We start from the raw sequence: 16,837 nt of genomic DNA, 5'->3' as shown, positions 1-16,837 counted from the left end.
GGCCAGTCCTGCAGCAACACCGCGCCACTGGCCAGTCCCGCAGCAACACCGCGCCACTGGCCAGTCCCGCAGCAACACCGCGCCACTGGCCAGTCCCGCAGCAACACCGCGCCACTGGCCAGTCCCGCAGCAACACCGCGCCACTGGCCAGTCCCGCAGCAACACCGCGCCACTGGCCAGTCCCGCAGCAACACCGCGCCACTGGCCAGTCCAGCAGCAACACCGCGCCACTGGCCAGTCCTGCAGCAACACCACTGGCCAGTCCTGCAGCAACACCACTGGCCAGTCCCGCAGCAACACCACTGGCCAGTCCCGCAGCAACACCACTGGCCAGTCCCGCAGCAACGCCACTGGCCAGTCCCGCAGCAACACCACTGGCCAGTCCCGCAGCAACACCACTGGCCAGTCCCGCAGCAACGCCACTGGCCAGTCCTGGAGCAACACCGCGCCACTGGCCAGTCCTGGAGCAACACCACTGGCCAGTCCTGGAGCAACACCACTGGCCAGTCCTGGAGCAACACCACTGGCCAGTCCTGGAGCAACACCACTGGCCAGTCCTGGAGCAACACCACTGGCCAGTCCTGGAGCAACACCACTGGCCAGTCCAGCAGCAACACCACTGGCCAGTCCTGCAGCAACACCACTGGCCAGTCCTGCAGCAACACCGCGCCACTGGCCAGTCCTGCAGCAACACCACGCCACTGGCCAGTCCTGCAGCAACACCACTGCCCAGTCCTGCTGCAACACCACACCACTGGCCAGTCCTGCTGCAACACCACGCCACTGGCCAGTCCTGGAGCAACACCGCGCCACTGGCCAGTCCTGCAGCAACACCGCGCCACTGGCCAGTCCTGCAGCAACACCACTGGCCAGTCCAGCAGCAACACCGCGCCACTGGCCAGTCCTGCAGCAACACCACTGGCCAGTCCAGCAGCAACACCACTGGCCAGTCCAGCAGCAACACCACTGGCCAGTCCAGCAGCAACACCGCGCCACTGGCCAGTCCTGCAGCAACACCACTGGCCAGTCCAGCAGCAACACCGCGCCACTGGCCAGTCCTGCAGCAACACCACTGGCCAGTCCAGCAGCAACACCGCGCCACTGGCCAGTCCTGCAGCAACACCGCGCCACTGGCCAGTCCTGCAGCAACACCGCGCCACTGGCCAGTCCTGCAGCAACACCACTGGCCAGTCCAGCAGCAACACCGCGCCACTGGCCAGTCCTGGAGCAACACCACTGGCCAGTCCTGGAGCAACACCACTGGCCAGTCCTGGAGCAACACCACTGGCCAGTCCTGGAGCAACACCGCGCCACTGGCCAGTCCTGCAGCAACACCACGCCACTGGCCAGTCCTGCAGCAACACCACTGGCCAGTCCTGCAGCAACACCACTGGCCAGTCCTGCAGCAACACCACTGGCCAGTCCTGGAGCAACACCGCACCACTGGCCAGTCCTGCAGCAACACCGCACCACTGGCAGTGTATTGATGGGAAGTAATTTCAGTACAACATGGAGTGATGGCTGTACTGTACTTCCAGCAACGTTTTAAATGATTCAGACTGGTTTAACCAGGCTATGGAGACTGTACTGTACTTCCAGCAACGGTTTAAATGATTCAGACTGGTTTAACCAGGCTATGGAGACTGTACTTCCGGCAATGTTTTAAATGATTCAGACTGGTTTAACCAGGCTATGGAGACTGTACTGTACTTCCAGCAACGGTTTAAATGATTCAGACTGGTTTAACCAGGCTATGGAGACTGTACTTCCGGCAATGTTTTAAATGATTCAGACTGGTTTAACCAGGCTATGGAGACTGTACTGTACTTCCAGCAACGTTTTAAATGATTCAGACTGGTTTAACCAGGCTATGGAGACTGTACTTACGGCATTAGACTCAGCTTGCCCCCTTGCTTCACCCCTTCTCTCTTCTGGACGTAGTTAGCTGGGATGGTACCTTCTCGACCTGCTGTGTTCTTGGCTTTGTACCAGTTGGGGTCCTGGGGGACAAAACATGTCACCGATACTCTGATTAGGGTTGACGGAGTAAATAACGTAGAGAGATGGACAACATTACTGAAACCCTCTGAGGACTTGGTCCTACGTGATGCGTTCTGTCACCACCTGGGGCCGCATGGCAAATACCCAGAAAACACAAGGGACAGTGATATACAGCCCACCTCCTCAGACCATCAACGATGTGACCCCTTTCCTAGAGGATGCTGGGTGCTTCCATCTGATTGGATGGCTTATAACCTTTTGGATTGGTCAACAATTGATTTTTGAAGTCAGATCTGGTATAAATGGAATGAAGGTATTTTCTTCTCCCTGTGAGACTTGATCGATATAGAAAAAAGGTTAAATAAAAATAAAAACATGTTTTTAAATGGTCCTTGTTCAGCCCGCCATGGAAAGGTTGTATGATCAAGTCTCATGTCCTATGCGCCCAGGCCCAATGGCCCGACGGCCCGATGGCCTAGCAGGCATCTCTATGGTCATGCTTGGTCTTGTAACCCCATTAGATATGGAACCCTAGACTGGGAATGTTAATTGGTAAAAATGGCAGTATTGTCTTGTAACTAAAGATTTATGTATTTTTTTTTTTTAATTATTATTATTTATGTCTTACATTTGATTTCGTTCATTTTTACAATGATATTTAATAACACTTGTGTTTTTTGCATTTTGCTTCTCATGAACATTTGTTGATAATAGTGATCTGAATTAATGGTTTAAATATATTCAAGATGGAGGCAGATGGTAGGTTTATAATCCAGGTGGTAAATTTTTAATCCAAGCGGTAAATTTATAATCCGTGGTGGTAAATTTATAATCCGTGATGGTACATTTATAATCCGTGGTGGTACATTTATAATCCGTGGTGGTACATTTATAATCCGTGGTGGTAAATGTATAATCCAGGCTGTATCACATCCGACAGTGAGTGGGAGTCCCATAGGGTGGTGAACATTTGGCCCAGCGTCGTCCGGGTTTGGCGTCATTGTAAATAAGAATTTGTTCTTAACTGACTTGACTAGTCAAATAAAAAGGTTACATAATAAAATCTAGATTGAAAAATATTATTTAGTACTACGCCTCCAAAAAAAAAAAAATATCTAAACTTTTTATTTTCTTCTTATTTTTACAATTTCAAGAAACACGACAAAAAATGCGAAAGATTGAGCCTTCGTTTCTCCTTAAAAAGATAAACCATTTGGTCTGTTTTCTAGTCTCGCTTGCCAGAGAGACAATGGCAGCTGTGGTAAAAAGACAACCTGCTTCCTAAACATGGAGAGTTAGGTACTTTACCTTTGTGACAACGATGATAGTTAAGACATCGCCTTTGTTGAAGGGCAAATCCTGCTCTGTGGTGCCCTTGAAGTTGTACTTGGCCATACACTCCGTTCCCCGTGGCCATGTTGGGGTCTGAGGGACAGGAGGAGTGAGGAAAAGGTTATCACAAAAAAAGATAAAGTGGAATTAATTGATTTAATCTGGCTGGAAAGTGACCTCAACCCTGCAATAAACCAGGTCAATGACAATAGGTGGTGTAGTGCAGGGGTTCTGAAACGTCTCATCGGGGACCACCAGACGTTCCGTGGACCTTAACTATTCCAGGGGCCAGCACACCTGATTCAACTTGTCGACTGACCATCAAGCTCCCTGAATAGGCGAATCAGGTGAGCTGGTTCAGGGCTACAACTAAAAACAATGACATGTTGTATAATACTGTGCTATTCTATTTAACATGAAGCCATCTTTGTTTGTGATCTCCAGGTCTCACCTGGGATTCAGACATGCTGAAAAAGGCAGTGGGGTCTCCCGACGCAGGCCTCACACACCAGACGTTACCATAACACACTAACACACACACACACACACACCTGTGAAGAGACAAGAAGCGAACGTTACAGACAATACAGTGGACAACCTGTAGTAGACAGCCACCACCTAAACTCAACAATTCAAAATGTGGCAGTCAGTAGACCCATCTGAAAGTAAAGCATGTGAAGAACACAGAGGAGTATATAAATAACAGTCGGCAGTAGAAAGCAGAAGTAAGCAGGTCTTTTTGAAAAGAAAAAAAATGGAAAAAAAATCCCATCTCACTTTCGCAACTGTGTGTAAGCAAGTTTCCATTACGATCCAACGGTGTCACCGTTGGGAGGGGGGGGGGGGGGGGGCTAATCTTTGGTTCAAATTAATAAATAATTCTCGAGTTCTCAGCAACATTTCAGTTTGGCCCAGGCAACAATCTAATACGGGAGATAAAACTGCAGGTTAATGTGGCGTACGTAAAGACGATTTATGGTCATTCCCGGTCATTTTATGGTCATTCCCGGAATCTGCATTGGCCGTACAATGCCGTACAATGTTTAGTGCGTCGCGGCCTTCGCAGAAGTCAAGACATTCCTTCTTCTTGCGCCCCTGCAGAGCTGTCGTGAAGGAAGTTGTCATAAGAAGTGAGTTAATACAGGACGTACCGCCCCCCACCCCCTACCGTCAACCAATCACGTCAATGCAGAGGCCTCCACATTGTTACAGAATTTGGGAGACACACGGCAATGCGATACGGAGCTCGATTTGGCCTCGGCAAGCCTCTAGAGGTACCGCGATTGCGTCACACCCTCCGTACGGCGCCTCTGGACCAAAGCTTAAAGATGAAGAGATTCTCACTAGTAATGACCAGTTTGAGGGCCGTTCAAATATAGTCTTCACAGGAATATGTGGTAAACATAGAGAAAGACAGAGATATCATCTTTATATGTCCCATTGTGGCCGTCTATGAGCGCACGGGCAGCCCCACTGAGGGTTCCATCTCCATTTTGAAGTAGTCCATTTTTTCTTTTTAAAATGACTTCTTTGAGTTGACAAACTGAAAGGGTTTATACCGCCACATAGTGTGTGTTTGAACAGGAATAAAAAGGTACTGACTTATTTACTGCCATCTACAGTACAGTTATGGAATATTTGCTTTCAACTATAATTCATTGGCTTCTGATGACCCGGATAGAATAATGTGATCCTTCCTTCACCCATAGGAAGGCCCACCCAGTTGACTATTTTAAAATGGTGAAGCTCTCAATGGAAATGCCCATGCCAAAACAGTTTATATCCACCTAGAGTCCTCTATCTAACTCTATGGTGGTAAATTCCCACTTGGTTTCGAACGCAGTATATATCCTCCTACACAGTTTTAAAACTAGTCTGGTCCCAGATCTGTATAAACAACTCAATGACCATAAGAGTTGGCAAGAAAATACAAACAGATCTGGAACCAGGCTAATTAAAAGCAACTATGAAACAAAATTATTTGTAAAAAATGGTTTCATTCCATAATGGAGGAGACATCCGATTCCTTTTAAAAACAGTTGAAAGTTGCTACTTTCAGCCCCAGTGAATATACTGTAGGGTTAATATAGTTCTCCTCAACACTGGAATGGAAACTAGTGGTTGGACCATTTATCCTCATTCTTGATTTTCTAGGTTGGCAGACACTAACCATAGGGAGGGAAGCGTTTTTTAAAACATATTTTATTCTAAAAATCGGCCACAGTAAATTACATATGGATGTACTGACATAGTATTTATACACAAAACAGAGCAGCATGTAGAAGCATAGATGATGTCATTAACAGAACAGACAAACCCATTCTAGTAATTCTGTTTCTGTGCACGGCCCATGAGTGATGTCATCATCCCGGGACAAACCACTTCCCAGCCAGGGTCAGTTCCCATGGACGAGTCCTAGGCCGTGTTCATTAGGGACCAAATGAAAAGACGGAAAACAGGGAGCGACTACCTGGACCTGTTCCAATGTGAAATGCACATGTTCCCTATTCCACTGTTTTATAAAAGGTTTTCTGTTGCATGCCCTAATGAACAGGACCCTGGCTGAGTAACGACGTGAGATCATTTCCTCCCAGGGACATATCACAGAGAGAACCCATTACAGCTAGAGAGGACTGCCAATGGTGAACTTCCTGTATGACAGAGAGCCAAGACTGATTAATCCACACTAGGGTAGGTTCACTGAAAAACACACTTAGAGACAGACAGAGACAGAGACAGACAGACAGACAGACAGAGACAGACAGAGACAGACAGAGACAGACAGAGACAGACAGAGACAGACAGAGACAGACAGAGAGACAGAGAGAGACAGAGAGAGACAGAGAGAGAGAGACAGACAGACAGACAGACAGAGAGACAGACAGACTAACACACTGAATCCTCAGGACCAGAACATCCAATCTGAATAAAACAAATTACGACACAATCAAAACAAAACTACATTGCTTATTGGGAAACACAAGCACAAACACAAAGCAAAATGCAGTGCTATCTGGCCTTAAATCGGCAGTACACCATGGCAAACTATTAGACCGTGGTTACTGATCAAAACCTTGACAAAGTACAGGCTCAGTGAGCACAGCCTTGCCAATGAGAACGGTAGACACAGGAAACCTGGCTCCCTGTAGAGGAAAGGCTATGCAACCACTGCACAACAGCAGAACCTGAGACAGAGCTGCATTTCCTGACAAAATATAAAAAATATGAAACAATTAGTGTCATTTCCCCAAATTTTAAACCCTGATTCAAGGTTTCAATTCAAAGACTTCTCTGATGAGAGTAGACTACCCGTCCTGTTAGGGGAGGACACAGAGAGCTGTGGGTTGGCAGCGTACTGCATTGCTGCCTTCCATAAAATGAGGGACGGTGTCTGAAAGACCAATAAACCTACACATGTCCTCTACTGTATGCTTATTGTTATTGGTTAGTGTTGTTACTGTTGTCCCGTTGACAATTTTGATTCTTATTATCTTCATATTGTAAATATCCAAAGTAAGCTTTTGGAAATGTGTACATTGTTACATCATATCAATAAAGCAAATTGAATTGAGAAAGACACAGACAGACAGACAGACAGACAGACAGACACAATCCCCATACTTTAACGAAGACAGCTTCTCCATCCTGGAGGGGTAAATCAATAATTTCCAGTCACAGGGACATGTACTAGTCTGTGGCGACCTAAATGCCAGAACTGGACAAGAACCTGACACCCTCAGCACACAGGGGGACAAACACCTACCAGGAAGTGACAGCATTCCTTCTCCAATATGCCCCCCTAGACACAACTATGATAATATAACCAACAAAAACGGGTCACAACTCCTGCAGCTCAGTCAACCGCTGGGTATGTACATAGTCAATGGTAGGCTTCGAAGGGACTCCTATGGTTGGTACACCTATAGCTCATCTCTTGGCAGTAGTATTGTAGACTACTTTATCACTGACCTCAACAGTCTCTCTTAGAGCGTTCACAGTCAGCCCACTGACACCCCTATCAGACCACAGCAAAATCACAGTCTACTTGAACAGAGCAATACTCAATCATGAGGATTCAAAGCCAAAGGAACTGAAAAATATTAAGAAATGCTATATATGGAAGGAAAGTAGTGTGGAAACCTACCAAAAAACAATTAGGCAACAAATTCAATCACTTCTAGACAACTTCCTGGACAAAATGTTTCACTGTAATAGTGACGGTGTAAACTTCGCAGTAGAAAACCTAAACGGTATTGGACCTCTCAGCTTCTCTATCAAATCTAAAAATTTCAAGCAGACAACTTAAGAAAATTAACAACGACAAATGTTTTGATGAAGAACGTAAAAACCTAAGAAAGACCCAGAAAACCTGAGCCTACGCCTTCACTAGGGTGATTCACTAAAGCAATACAGAAATACACTACGGAAAAAGGAACAGCACGTCAGAAATCAGCTCAATGTAATTGAAGAATACATAGACTCTAACCCATTCTGGGAAAATTGGAAAACGCTAAACAAACAACAACATGAAGAGTTCTATCCAAAACAGAGATGTATGGGTAAATCACTTCTCCAATCTTTTTGGCTCTATAACAAAGAACAAAAACATATACATGATCAAATACAAATCTTAGAACCAACTATTAAAGACTACCAGAACCCACTGGATTCTCCAATTACCTTGAATGAACTACAGGACAAAATACAAACCCTCCAACCCAAAAAGACCTGTGGGGTTGATGGTATCCTAAATGAAATGATAAAATTTGCAGACAACAAATTCCAATTGGCTAAACTTAAACTATTTAACATCATCCTTAGCTCTGGCATATTCCCCAATATTTGGAACCAAGGACTGATCACCCCAATCCACAAAAGTGCAGACAAATTTGACCCCAATAACTACCGGGGGATATGCGTCAACAGCAACATTGGGAAAATCCTCTGCATTATCATTAACAGCAGACTTGTACATTTCCTCAGTGAAAACAATGTACTGAGCAAATGTCAAATTGGCTTTTTACCAAATTATCGTACGACAGACCACGTATTCACCCTGCACACCCTAATTGACAACCAAACAAACCAAAACAAAGGCAAAGTCTTCTCATGCTTTGTTGATTTCAAAAAAGCCTTCGACTCAATTTGGCATGAGGGTCTGCTTTTCAAATTGATGGAAAGTAGTGTTGGGGGTAAAACATACGACATTATAAAATCCATCTACACAAACAACAAGTCTGCGGTTAAAATGAGCAAAAAAACATGTTTTATCCCCACAGAGCCGTGGGGTGAGACAGGGATGCAGCTTAAGCCCCATCCTCTTCAACATATATGTCAACGAATTGTCGCGGGCACTAGAACAGTCTGCAGCACCCGGCCTCACCCTACTAGAATCTGAAGTCAAATGTCTACTGTTTGCTGATGATCTGGTGCTTGTCACCAACCAAGGAGGACCTACAGCAGCACCAAGATCTTCTGCACAGATTCTGTCAGACCGGGGTCCTGACAATAAATCTCAGTAAGATAAAAAATAATGGTGTTCCAAAAAATGTCCAGTTGTCAGGACCAAGAATACAAATTCCATCTAGACACCAGTGCCATAGAGCACACAAAAAAAACGATACATAACTTGGCCTAAACATCAGCGCCACAGGTAAAATCCACAAAGCTGTCAAGGATCTGAGAGACAAGGCAAGAAGGGCCTTCTATGCCATCAAAAGAAACATACCAGGATCTGGCTAAAAATACTTGAATCAGTTATAGAACCTATTGCCTTTATGGTTGTGAGGTCTGGGGTCCAACCAACCAACAAAGAAATAACAAAATGGAACAAACATCAAATTGAGACTCAATTAGAATTCTGCTAAAATATCCTCTTTGTACCATGTAAAACACCAAATAATGCATGCAGAGCAGACTTAGGCCGTTACCCGCTAATTATTCAAATCCAGAAAAGAGGCGTTAAATTCTACAACCACCTAAAAGGAAGCGATTCCCAAACCTTCCATAACAAAGCCATCACCTACAGAGAGATGAAGCTGGAGAAGAGCCCCCTAAGCAAGCTGGTCCTGGGGCTCTGTTCACAAACACAAACAGACCCCACAGAGCCCCAGGACAGCAACACAAATAGACCCAACCAAATCATGAAAAAAATATATATAATTACTTGACACATTGGAAAGAATTGACAAAAAAAAAACTGAGCAAACTAGAATGCTATTTGACCCTAAACAGAGCAGAATACCTGACCACTGTTACAGACCCAAAATTAAGGAAATCTTTGACTATGTACAGACTCAGTGAGCATAGCCTTGCTATTGAGAAAGGTTTCCATAGGCAGACATGGCTCTCAAGAGAAGAGCCACTGCCCACAAAATGAGGTGGAAACTGAGCTGCACTTCCTAACCTCCTGCCCAATTTATGACCATATTAGAGACACATATTTCCCTCAGATTACACAGATCCACAAAGAATTCAAAAAACAAACCCGATTTTGATAACCTCCCATATCTACTGGGTGATATACCACAGCAAGATTTGTGACCTGTTGCCACAAAGAAAAGGGCAACCAGTGAAGAACAAACACCATTGTAAATACAACCCATATTTATGTTTATTTATTTTCCCTTTTGTACTTTTAAAATGTCTTTATTCACTTGGAACTTCTGTGAGTGTAATGTTTACTGTAAATGTCTTCTTGTTTATTTCACTTTTTGCTGCTGGCTGCACAGTGACTGGTAGTAAGGTGGACCTACCACACTTCCCTTTGAAAACACCTTTCATCCATGGTTACTACGCTACAGCTACGGTGTGTGTGGAGCAGCAGCAGAAGTCAGGTCCACACAGCTACGGTGTGTGTGGAGCAGCAGCAGAAGTCAGGTCCACACAGCTACGGTGTGTGTGGAGCAGCAGGAGGAGAAGTCAGGTCCACACAGCTACGGTGTGTGTGGAGCAGCAGGAGGAGAAGTCAGGCCGACACAGCTACGGTGTGTGTGGAGCAGCAGGAGGAGAAGTCAGGCCGACACAGCTACGGTGTGTGTGGAGCAGCAGGAGAAGTCAGGCCGACACAGCTACGGTGTGTGTGGAGCAGCAGGAGGAGAAGTCAGGCCGACATAGCTACGGTGCGTGTGGAGCAGCAGGAGAAGTCAGGTCGACACAGCTACGGTGTGTGTGGAGCAGCAGGAGGAGAAGTCAGGTCAACACAGCTACGGTGTGTGTGGAGCAGCAGGAGGAGAAGTCAGGTCAACACAGCTACGGTGTGTGTGGAGCAGCAGGAGGAGAAGTCAGGTCAACACAGCTACGGTGTGTGTGGAGCAGCAGGAGAAGTCAGGTCAACACAGCTACGGTGTGTGTGGAGCAGCAGGAGGAGAAGTCAGGCCGACACAGCTACGGTGCGTGTGGAGCAGCAGGAGAAGTCAGGTCAACACAGCTACGGTGTGTGTGGAGCAGCAGGAGGAGAAGTCAGGCCGACACAGCTACGGCGTGTGGAGCAGCAGGAGAAGTCAGGCCGACACAGCTACGGTGTGTGTGGAGCAGCAGGAGAAGTCAGGCCGACACAGCTACGGTGTGTGTGGAGCAGCAGGACAGTCAGAACACTTGAAGGCTCCCAGTCATATATTGTACCATGACACATTGGGCAAGGCAGTTCAGTTCCACATGGTGTTGTAATGATGAGGAGTAAAACCACATACTGTGGCCCTTTATCAGGTCATACGTCAAGCCCACACTTCCTACAGATGCAGAAATAGATTAGCTGACATGTCTAAAAGCACACTAACCATGAAACATCCCTAACCAGCCTAACCAGCCGTTCAAGACTTTTGCAATGTAGAACGACAGAAGAAACCCAAAATCAATCAAACGGACGCTTTTGAGATATCAATTTAGATGAACTGTGTTAACATATTGATCTGTATGACAACACATCTGAGTTTGTTGTACTGATAGCAACAGGAGAGGGTCTGGGTAAAGTCCCCCAGTAGGTCAGTGACGTCACTGTGTAAGGAACAGAACATCATGGACCACACCTGCATCACATTACACTTTTCATTTCTCTCTACCAGAAATAGCTCCACGTAAAATGTGTGTTCACACTGCATTTAGAACCTGCCGGGTGAAGAACATGCAGTGTGAAACACTCCTTGGATAGGCCAACATCATAGCATAGGGAAACTCCTTGGATAGACCAACATCATAGCATAGGGAAACTCCTTGGATAGACCAACATCATAGCATAGGGAAACTCCTTGGATAGGACCAACATCATAGCATAGGGAAACTCCTTGGATAGACCAACATCATAGCATAGGGAAACTCCTTGGATAGACCAACATCATTGCATAGGTAAACCCTAACTCCTTGGATAGGCCCAACATCATAGCATAGTGAAACTCCTTGGATAGGACCAACATCATAGCATAGGGAAACTCCTTGGATATGACCAACATCATAGCATAGGGAAACCCTAACTCCTTGGATAGACCAACATCATAGCATAGGGAAACTCCTTGGATAGGCCCAACATCATAGCATAGGGAAACTCCTTGGATAGACCAACATCATAGCATAGGGAAACTCCTTGGATAGACCAACATCATAGCATAGGGAAACTCCTTGGATAGGACCAACATCATAGCATAGGGAAACTCCTTGGATAGACCAACTTCATAGCATAGGGAAACTCCTTGGATAGGACCAACATCATAGCATAGGGAAACTCCTTGGATAGGACCAACATCATAGCATAGGGAAACTCCTTGGATAGACCAACATCATAGCATAGGGAAACTCCTTGGATAGGACCAACATCATAACGTAGGGAAAACCTAACTCCTTGGATAGGACCAACATCATAGCGTAGGGAAACTCCTTGGATAGACCCAACATCATAGCATAGGGAAACTCCTTGGATAGACCAACATCATAGCATAGGGAAACTCCTTGGATAGACCAACATCATAGCATAGGGAAACTCCTTGGATAGGACCAACATCATAGCATAGGGAAACTCCTTGGATAGACCAACATCATAGCATAGGGAAACTCCTTGGATAGACCAACATCATAGCATAGGGAAACTCCTTGGATAGGACCAACATCATAGCGTAGGGAAAACCTAACTCCTTGGATAGGACCAACATCATAGCATAGGGAAACTCCTTGGATAGACCAACATCATAGCATAGGGAAACTCCTTGGATAGACCAACATCATAGCATAGGGAAACTCCTTGGATAGGACCAACATCATAGCATTGGGAAACTCCTTGGATAGACCAACATCATAGCATAGGGAAACTCCTTGGATAGGACCAACATCATAGCATAGGGAAACTCCTTGGATAGACCAACATCATAGCATAGGGAAACTCCTTGGATAGGACCAACATCATAGCATAGGGAAACCCTAACTCCTTGGATAGGCCCAACATCATAGCATAGTGAAACTCCTTGGATAGGACCAACATCATAGCATAGGGAAACTCCTTGGATATGACCAACATCATAGCATAGGGAAACCCTAACTCCTTGGATAGACCAACATCATAGCATAGGGAAACTCCTTGGATAGGCCCAACATCATAGCATAGGGAAACTCCTTGGATAGACCAACATCATAGCATAGGGAAACTCCTTGGATAGACCAACATCATAGCATAGGGAAACTCCTTGGATAGGACCAACATCATAGCATAGGGAAACTCCTTGGATAGACCAACTTCATAGCATAGGGAAACTCCTTGGATAGGACCAACATCATAGCATAGGGAAACTCCTTGGATAGACCAACATCATAGCATAGGGAAACCCTAACTCCTTGGATAGGCCCAACATCATAGCATAGGGAAACTCCTTGGATAGACCAACATCATAGCATAGGGAAACTCCTTGGATAGGACCAACATCATAGCATAGGGAAACTCCTTGGATAGGACCAACATCATAGCATAGGGAAACTCCTTGGATAGATCAACATCATAGCATAGGGAAACTCCTTGGATAGACCAACATCATAGCATAGGGAAACTCCTTGGATAGGCCCAACATCATAGCATAGGGAAACTCCTTGGATAGGCCCAACATCATAGCATAGGGAAACTCCTTGGATAGACCCAACATCATAGCATAGGGAAACTCCTTGGATAGGCCCAACATCATAACATAGGGAAACTCCTTGGATAGACCCAACATCATAGCATAGGGAAACTCCTTGGATAGGCCCAATATCATAGCATAGGGAAACTCCTTGGATAGACCAACATCATAGCATAGGGAAACTCCTTGGATAGGACCAACATCATAGCATAGGGAAACTCCTTGGATAGACCAACATCATAGCATAGGGAAACTCCTTGGATAGGACCAACATCATAGCGTAGGGAAACTCCTTGGATAGGACCAACATCATAGCGTAGGGAAACTCCTTGGATAGACCCAACATCATAGCATAGGGAAACTCCTTGGATAGACCAACATCATAGCATAGGGAAACTCCTTGGATAGACCAACATCATAGCATAGGGAAACTCCTTGGATAGGACCAACATCATAGCATAGGGAAACTCCTTGGATAGGACCAACATCATAGCATAGGGAAACTCCTTGGATAGGACCAACATCATAGCATAGGGAAACCCTAACTCCTTGGATAGACCAACATCATAGCATAGTGAAACTCCTTGGATAGACCAACATCATAGCATAGGGAAACTCCTTGGATAGACCAACATCATAGCATAGGGAAACCCTAACTCCTTGGATAGGCCCAACATCATAGCATAGTGAAACTCCTTGGATAGGACCAACATCATAGCATAGGGAAACTCCTTGGATATGACCAACATCATAGCATAGGGAAACCCTAACTCCTTGGATAGACCAACATCATAGCATAGGGAAACTCCTTGGATAGGCCCAACATCATAGCATAGGGAAACTCCTTGGATAGACCAACATCATAGCATAGGGAAACTCCTTGGATAGACCAACATCATAGCATAGGGAAACTCCTTGGATAGGACCAACATCATAGCGTAGGGAAAACCTAACTCCTTGGATAGGACCAACATCATAGCGTAGGGAAACTCCTTGGATAGACCCAACATCATAGCATAGGGAAACTCCTTGGATAGACCAACATCATAGCATAGGGAAACTCCTTGGATAGACCCAACATCATAGCATAGGGAAACTCCTTGGATAGACCAACATCATAGCATAGGGAAACTCCTTGGATAGATCAACATCATAGCATAGGGAAACTCCTTGGATAGACCCAACATCATAGCATAGGGAAACTCCTTGGATAGGACCAACATCATAGCATAGGGAAACTCCTTGGATAGACCCAACATCATAGCATAGGGAAACTCCTTGGATAGGCCCAACATCATAACATAGGGAAACTCCTTGGATAGACCCAACATCATAGCATAGGGAAACTCCTTGGATAGGCCCAACATCATAGCATAGGGAAACTCCTTGGATAGGACCAACATCATAGCATAGGGAAACCCTAACTCCTTGGATAGGACCAACATCATAGCGTAGGGAAACTCCTTGGATAGACCCAACATCATAGCATAGGGAAACTCCTTGGATAGGACCAACATCATAGCATAGGGAAACTCCTTGGATAGGCCCAACATCATAACATAGGGAAACTCCTTGGATAGACCCAACATCATAGCATAGGGAAACTCCTTGGATAGGCCCAACATCATAGCATAGGGAAACTCCTTGGATAGGACCAACATCATAGCATAGGGAAACTCCTTGGATAGACCAACATCATAGCATAGGGAAACTCCTTGGATAGGACCAACATCATAGCGTAGGGAAAACCTAACTCCTTGGATAGGACCAACATCATAGCGTAGGGAAACTCCTTGGATAGACCCAACATCATAGCATAGGGAAACTCCTTGGATAGACCAACATCATAGCATAGGGAAACTCCTTGGATAGACCAACATCATAGCATAGGGAAACTCCTTGGATAGGACCAACATCATAGCATAGGAAAACTCCTTGGATAGGACCAACATCATAGCGGCAGCAGACTACCAGGCTGTGAGAGAGAATGACAGAATTCAGCATTTCTTGTGGCTTAGGCTGTTCCCAGAAGAGTCCCCCTTCATGGAACTACAAAAAACCCTACCCCCTAACCCAACCCTGCAACTCTTCATGGAACCACAGCCTTTCCCTTTACAGAAAGACACTACACAGCCGTTCCCTTTACAGGAAGACACTACACAGCCGTTCCCTTTACAGGAAGACACTACACAGCCGTTCCCTTTACAGGAAGACACTACACAGCCGTTCCCTTTACAGGAAGACACTACACAGCCGTTCCCTTTACAGGAAGACACTACACAGCCGTTCCCTTTACAGGAAGACACTACACAGCCGTTCCCTTTACAGAAAGACACTACACAGCCGTTCCCTTTACAGAAAGACACTACACAGCCGTTCCCTTTACAGAAAGACACTACACAGCCGTTCCCTTTACAGAAAGACACTACACAGCCGTTCCCTTTACAGAAAGACACTACACAGCCGTTCCCTTTACAGAAAGACACTACACAGCCGTTCCCTTTACAGAAAGACACTACACAGCCGTTCCCTTTACAGAAAGACACTACACAGCCGTTCCCTTTACAGAAAGACACTACACAGCCGTTCCCTTTACAGAAAGACACTACACAGCCGTTCCCTTTACAGAAAGACACTACACAGCCGTTCCCTTTACAGAAAGACACTACACAGCCGTTCCCTTTACAGAAAGACACTACACAGCCGTTCCCTTTACAGAAAGACACTACACAGCCGTTCCCTTTACAGAAAGACACTACACAGCCGTTCCCTTTACAGAAAGACACTACACAGCCGTTCCCTTTACAGAAAGACACTACACAGCCTTTCCCTTTACAGAAAGACACTACACAGCCTTTCCCTTTACAGAAAGACACTACACAGCCTTTCCCTTTACAGAAAGACACTACACAGCCTTTCCCTTTACAGAAAGACACTACACAGCCTTTCCCTTTACAGAAAGACACTACACAGCCTTTCCCTTTACAGAAAGACACTACACAGCCTTTCCCTTTACAGAAAGACACTACACAGCCTTTCCCTTTACAGGAAGACACTACACAGCCTTTCCCTTTACAGGAAGACACTACACAGCCTTTCCCTTTACAGGAAGACACTACACAGCCTTTCCCTTTACAGAAAGACACTACACAGCCTTTCCCTTTACAGGAAGACACTACACAGCCTTTCCCTTTACAGAAAGACACTACACAGTCTTTCCCTTTACAGGAAGACACTACACAGCCTTTCCCTTTACAGGAAGACACTACACAGCCTTTCCCTTTACAGGAAGACACTACACAGTCTTTGTGGGCTGGTCCTACTGATCTCAGAGTGTGTGTGGGTCAGACATACTTTAGTTCCAGAGGTCTGAAGTACAGTCGATTCTCTGCTAGCCTGTGTTCCTGACT

At 45.6% G+C, this 16,837-nt stretch overlaps 1 protein-coding gene across 1 annotated transcript in view; it reads right to left on the bottom strand.

Annotated features, from left to right (window-relative positions):
- Positions 1-16,837, bottom strand: part of LOC129861913 (tyrosine-protein kinase CSK-like) — a 33,598-nt gene that overhangs the window by 10,414 nt on the left and 6,347 nt on the right. Inside the window, exons 2-4 of the mRNA XM_055933100.1 lie at positions 3,785-3,884; positions 3,310-3,426; positions 1,888-2,000 (exon numbers count right to left, since the gene is read on the bottom strand). Of these exons, the coding sequence (XP_055789075.1) occupies positions 1,888-2,000; positions 3,310-3,426; positions 3,785-3,799 (245 nt within the window). The 5' untranslated portion in view covers positions 3,800-3,884. The remainder of the gene's footprint in view (positions 1-1,887; positions 2,001-3,309; positions 3,427-3,784; positions 3,885-16,837) is intronic.

The sequence above is a fragment of the Salvelinus fontinalis genome, chromosome 9, assembly GCF_029448725.1.
Source record: "Salvelinus fontinalis isolate EN_2023a chromosome 9, ASM2944872v1, whole genome shotgun sequence".
NCBI lineage: Eukaryota > Metazoa > Chordata > Actinopteri > Salmoniformes > Salmonidae > Salvelinus > Salvelinus fontinalis.
Note: the sequence above shows the minus strand (reverse complement) of the source record. Positions and strands in the feature narration are given on the sequence as shown.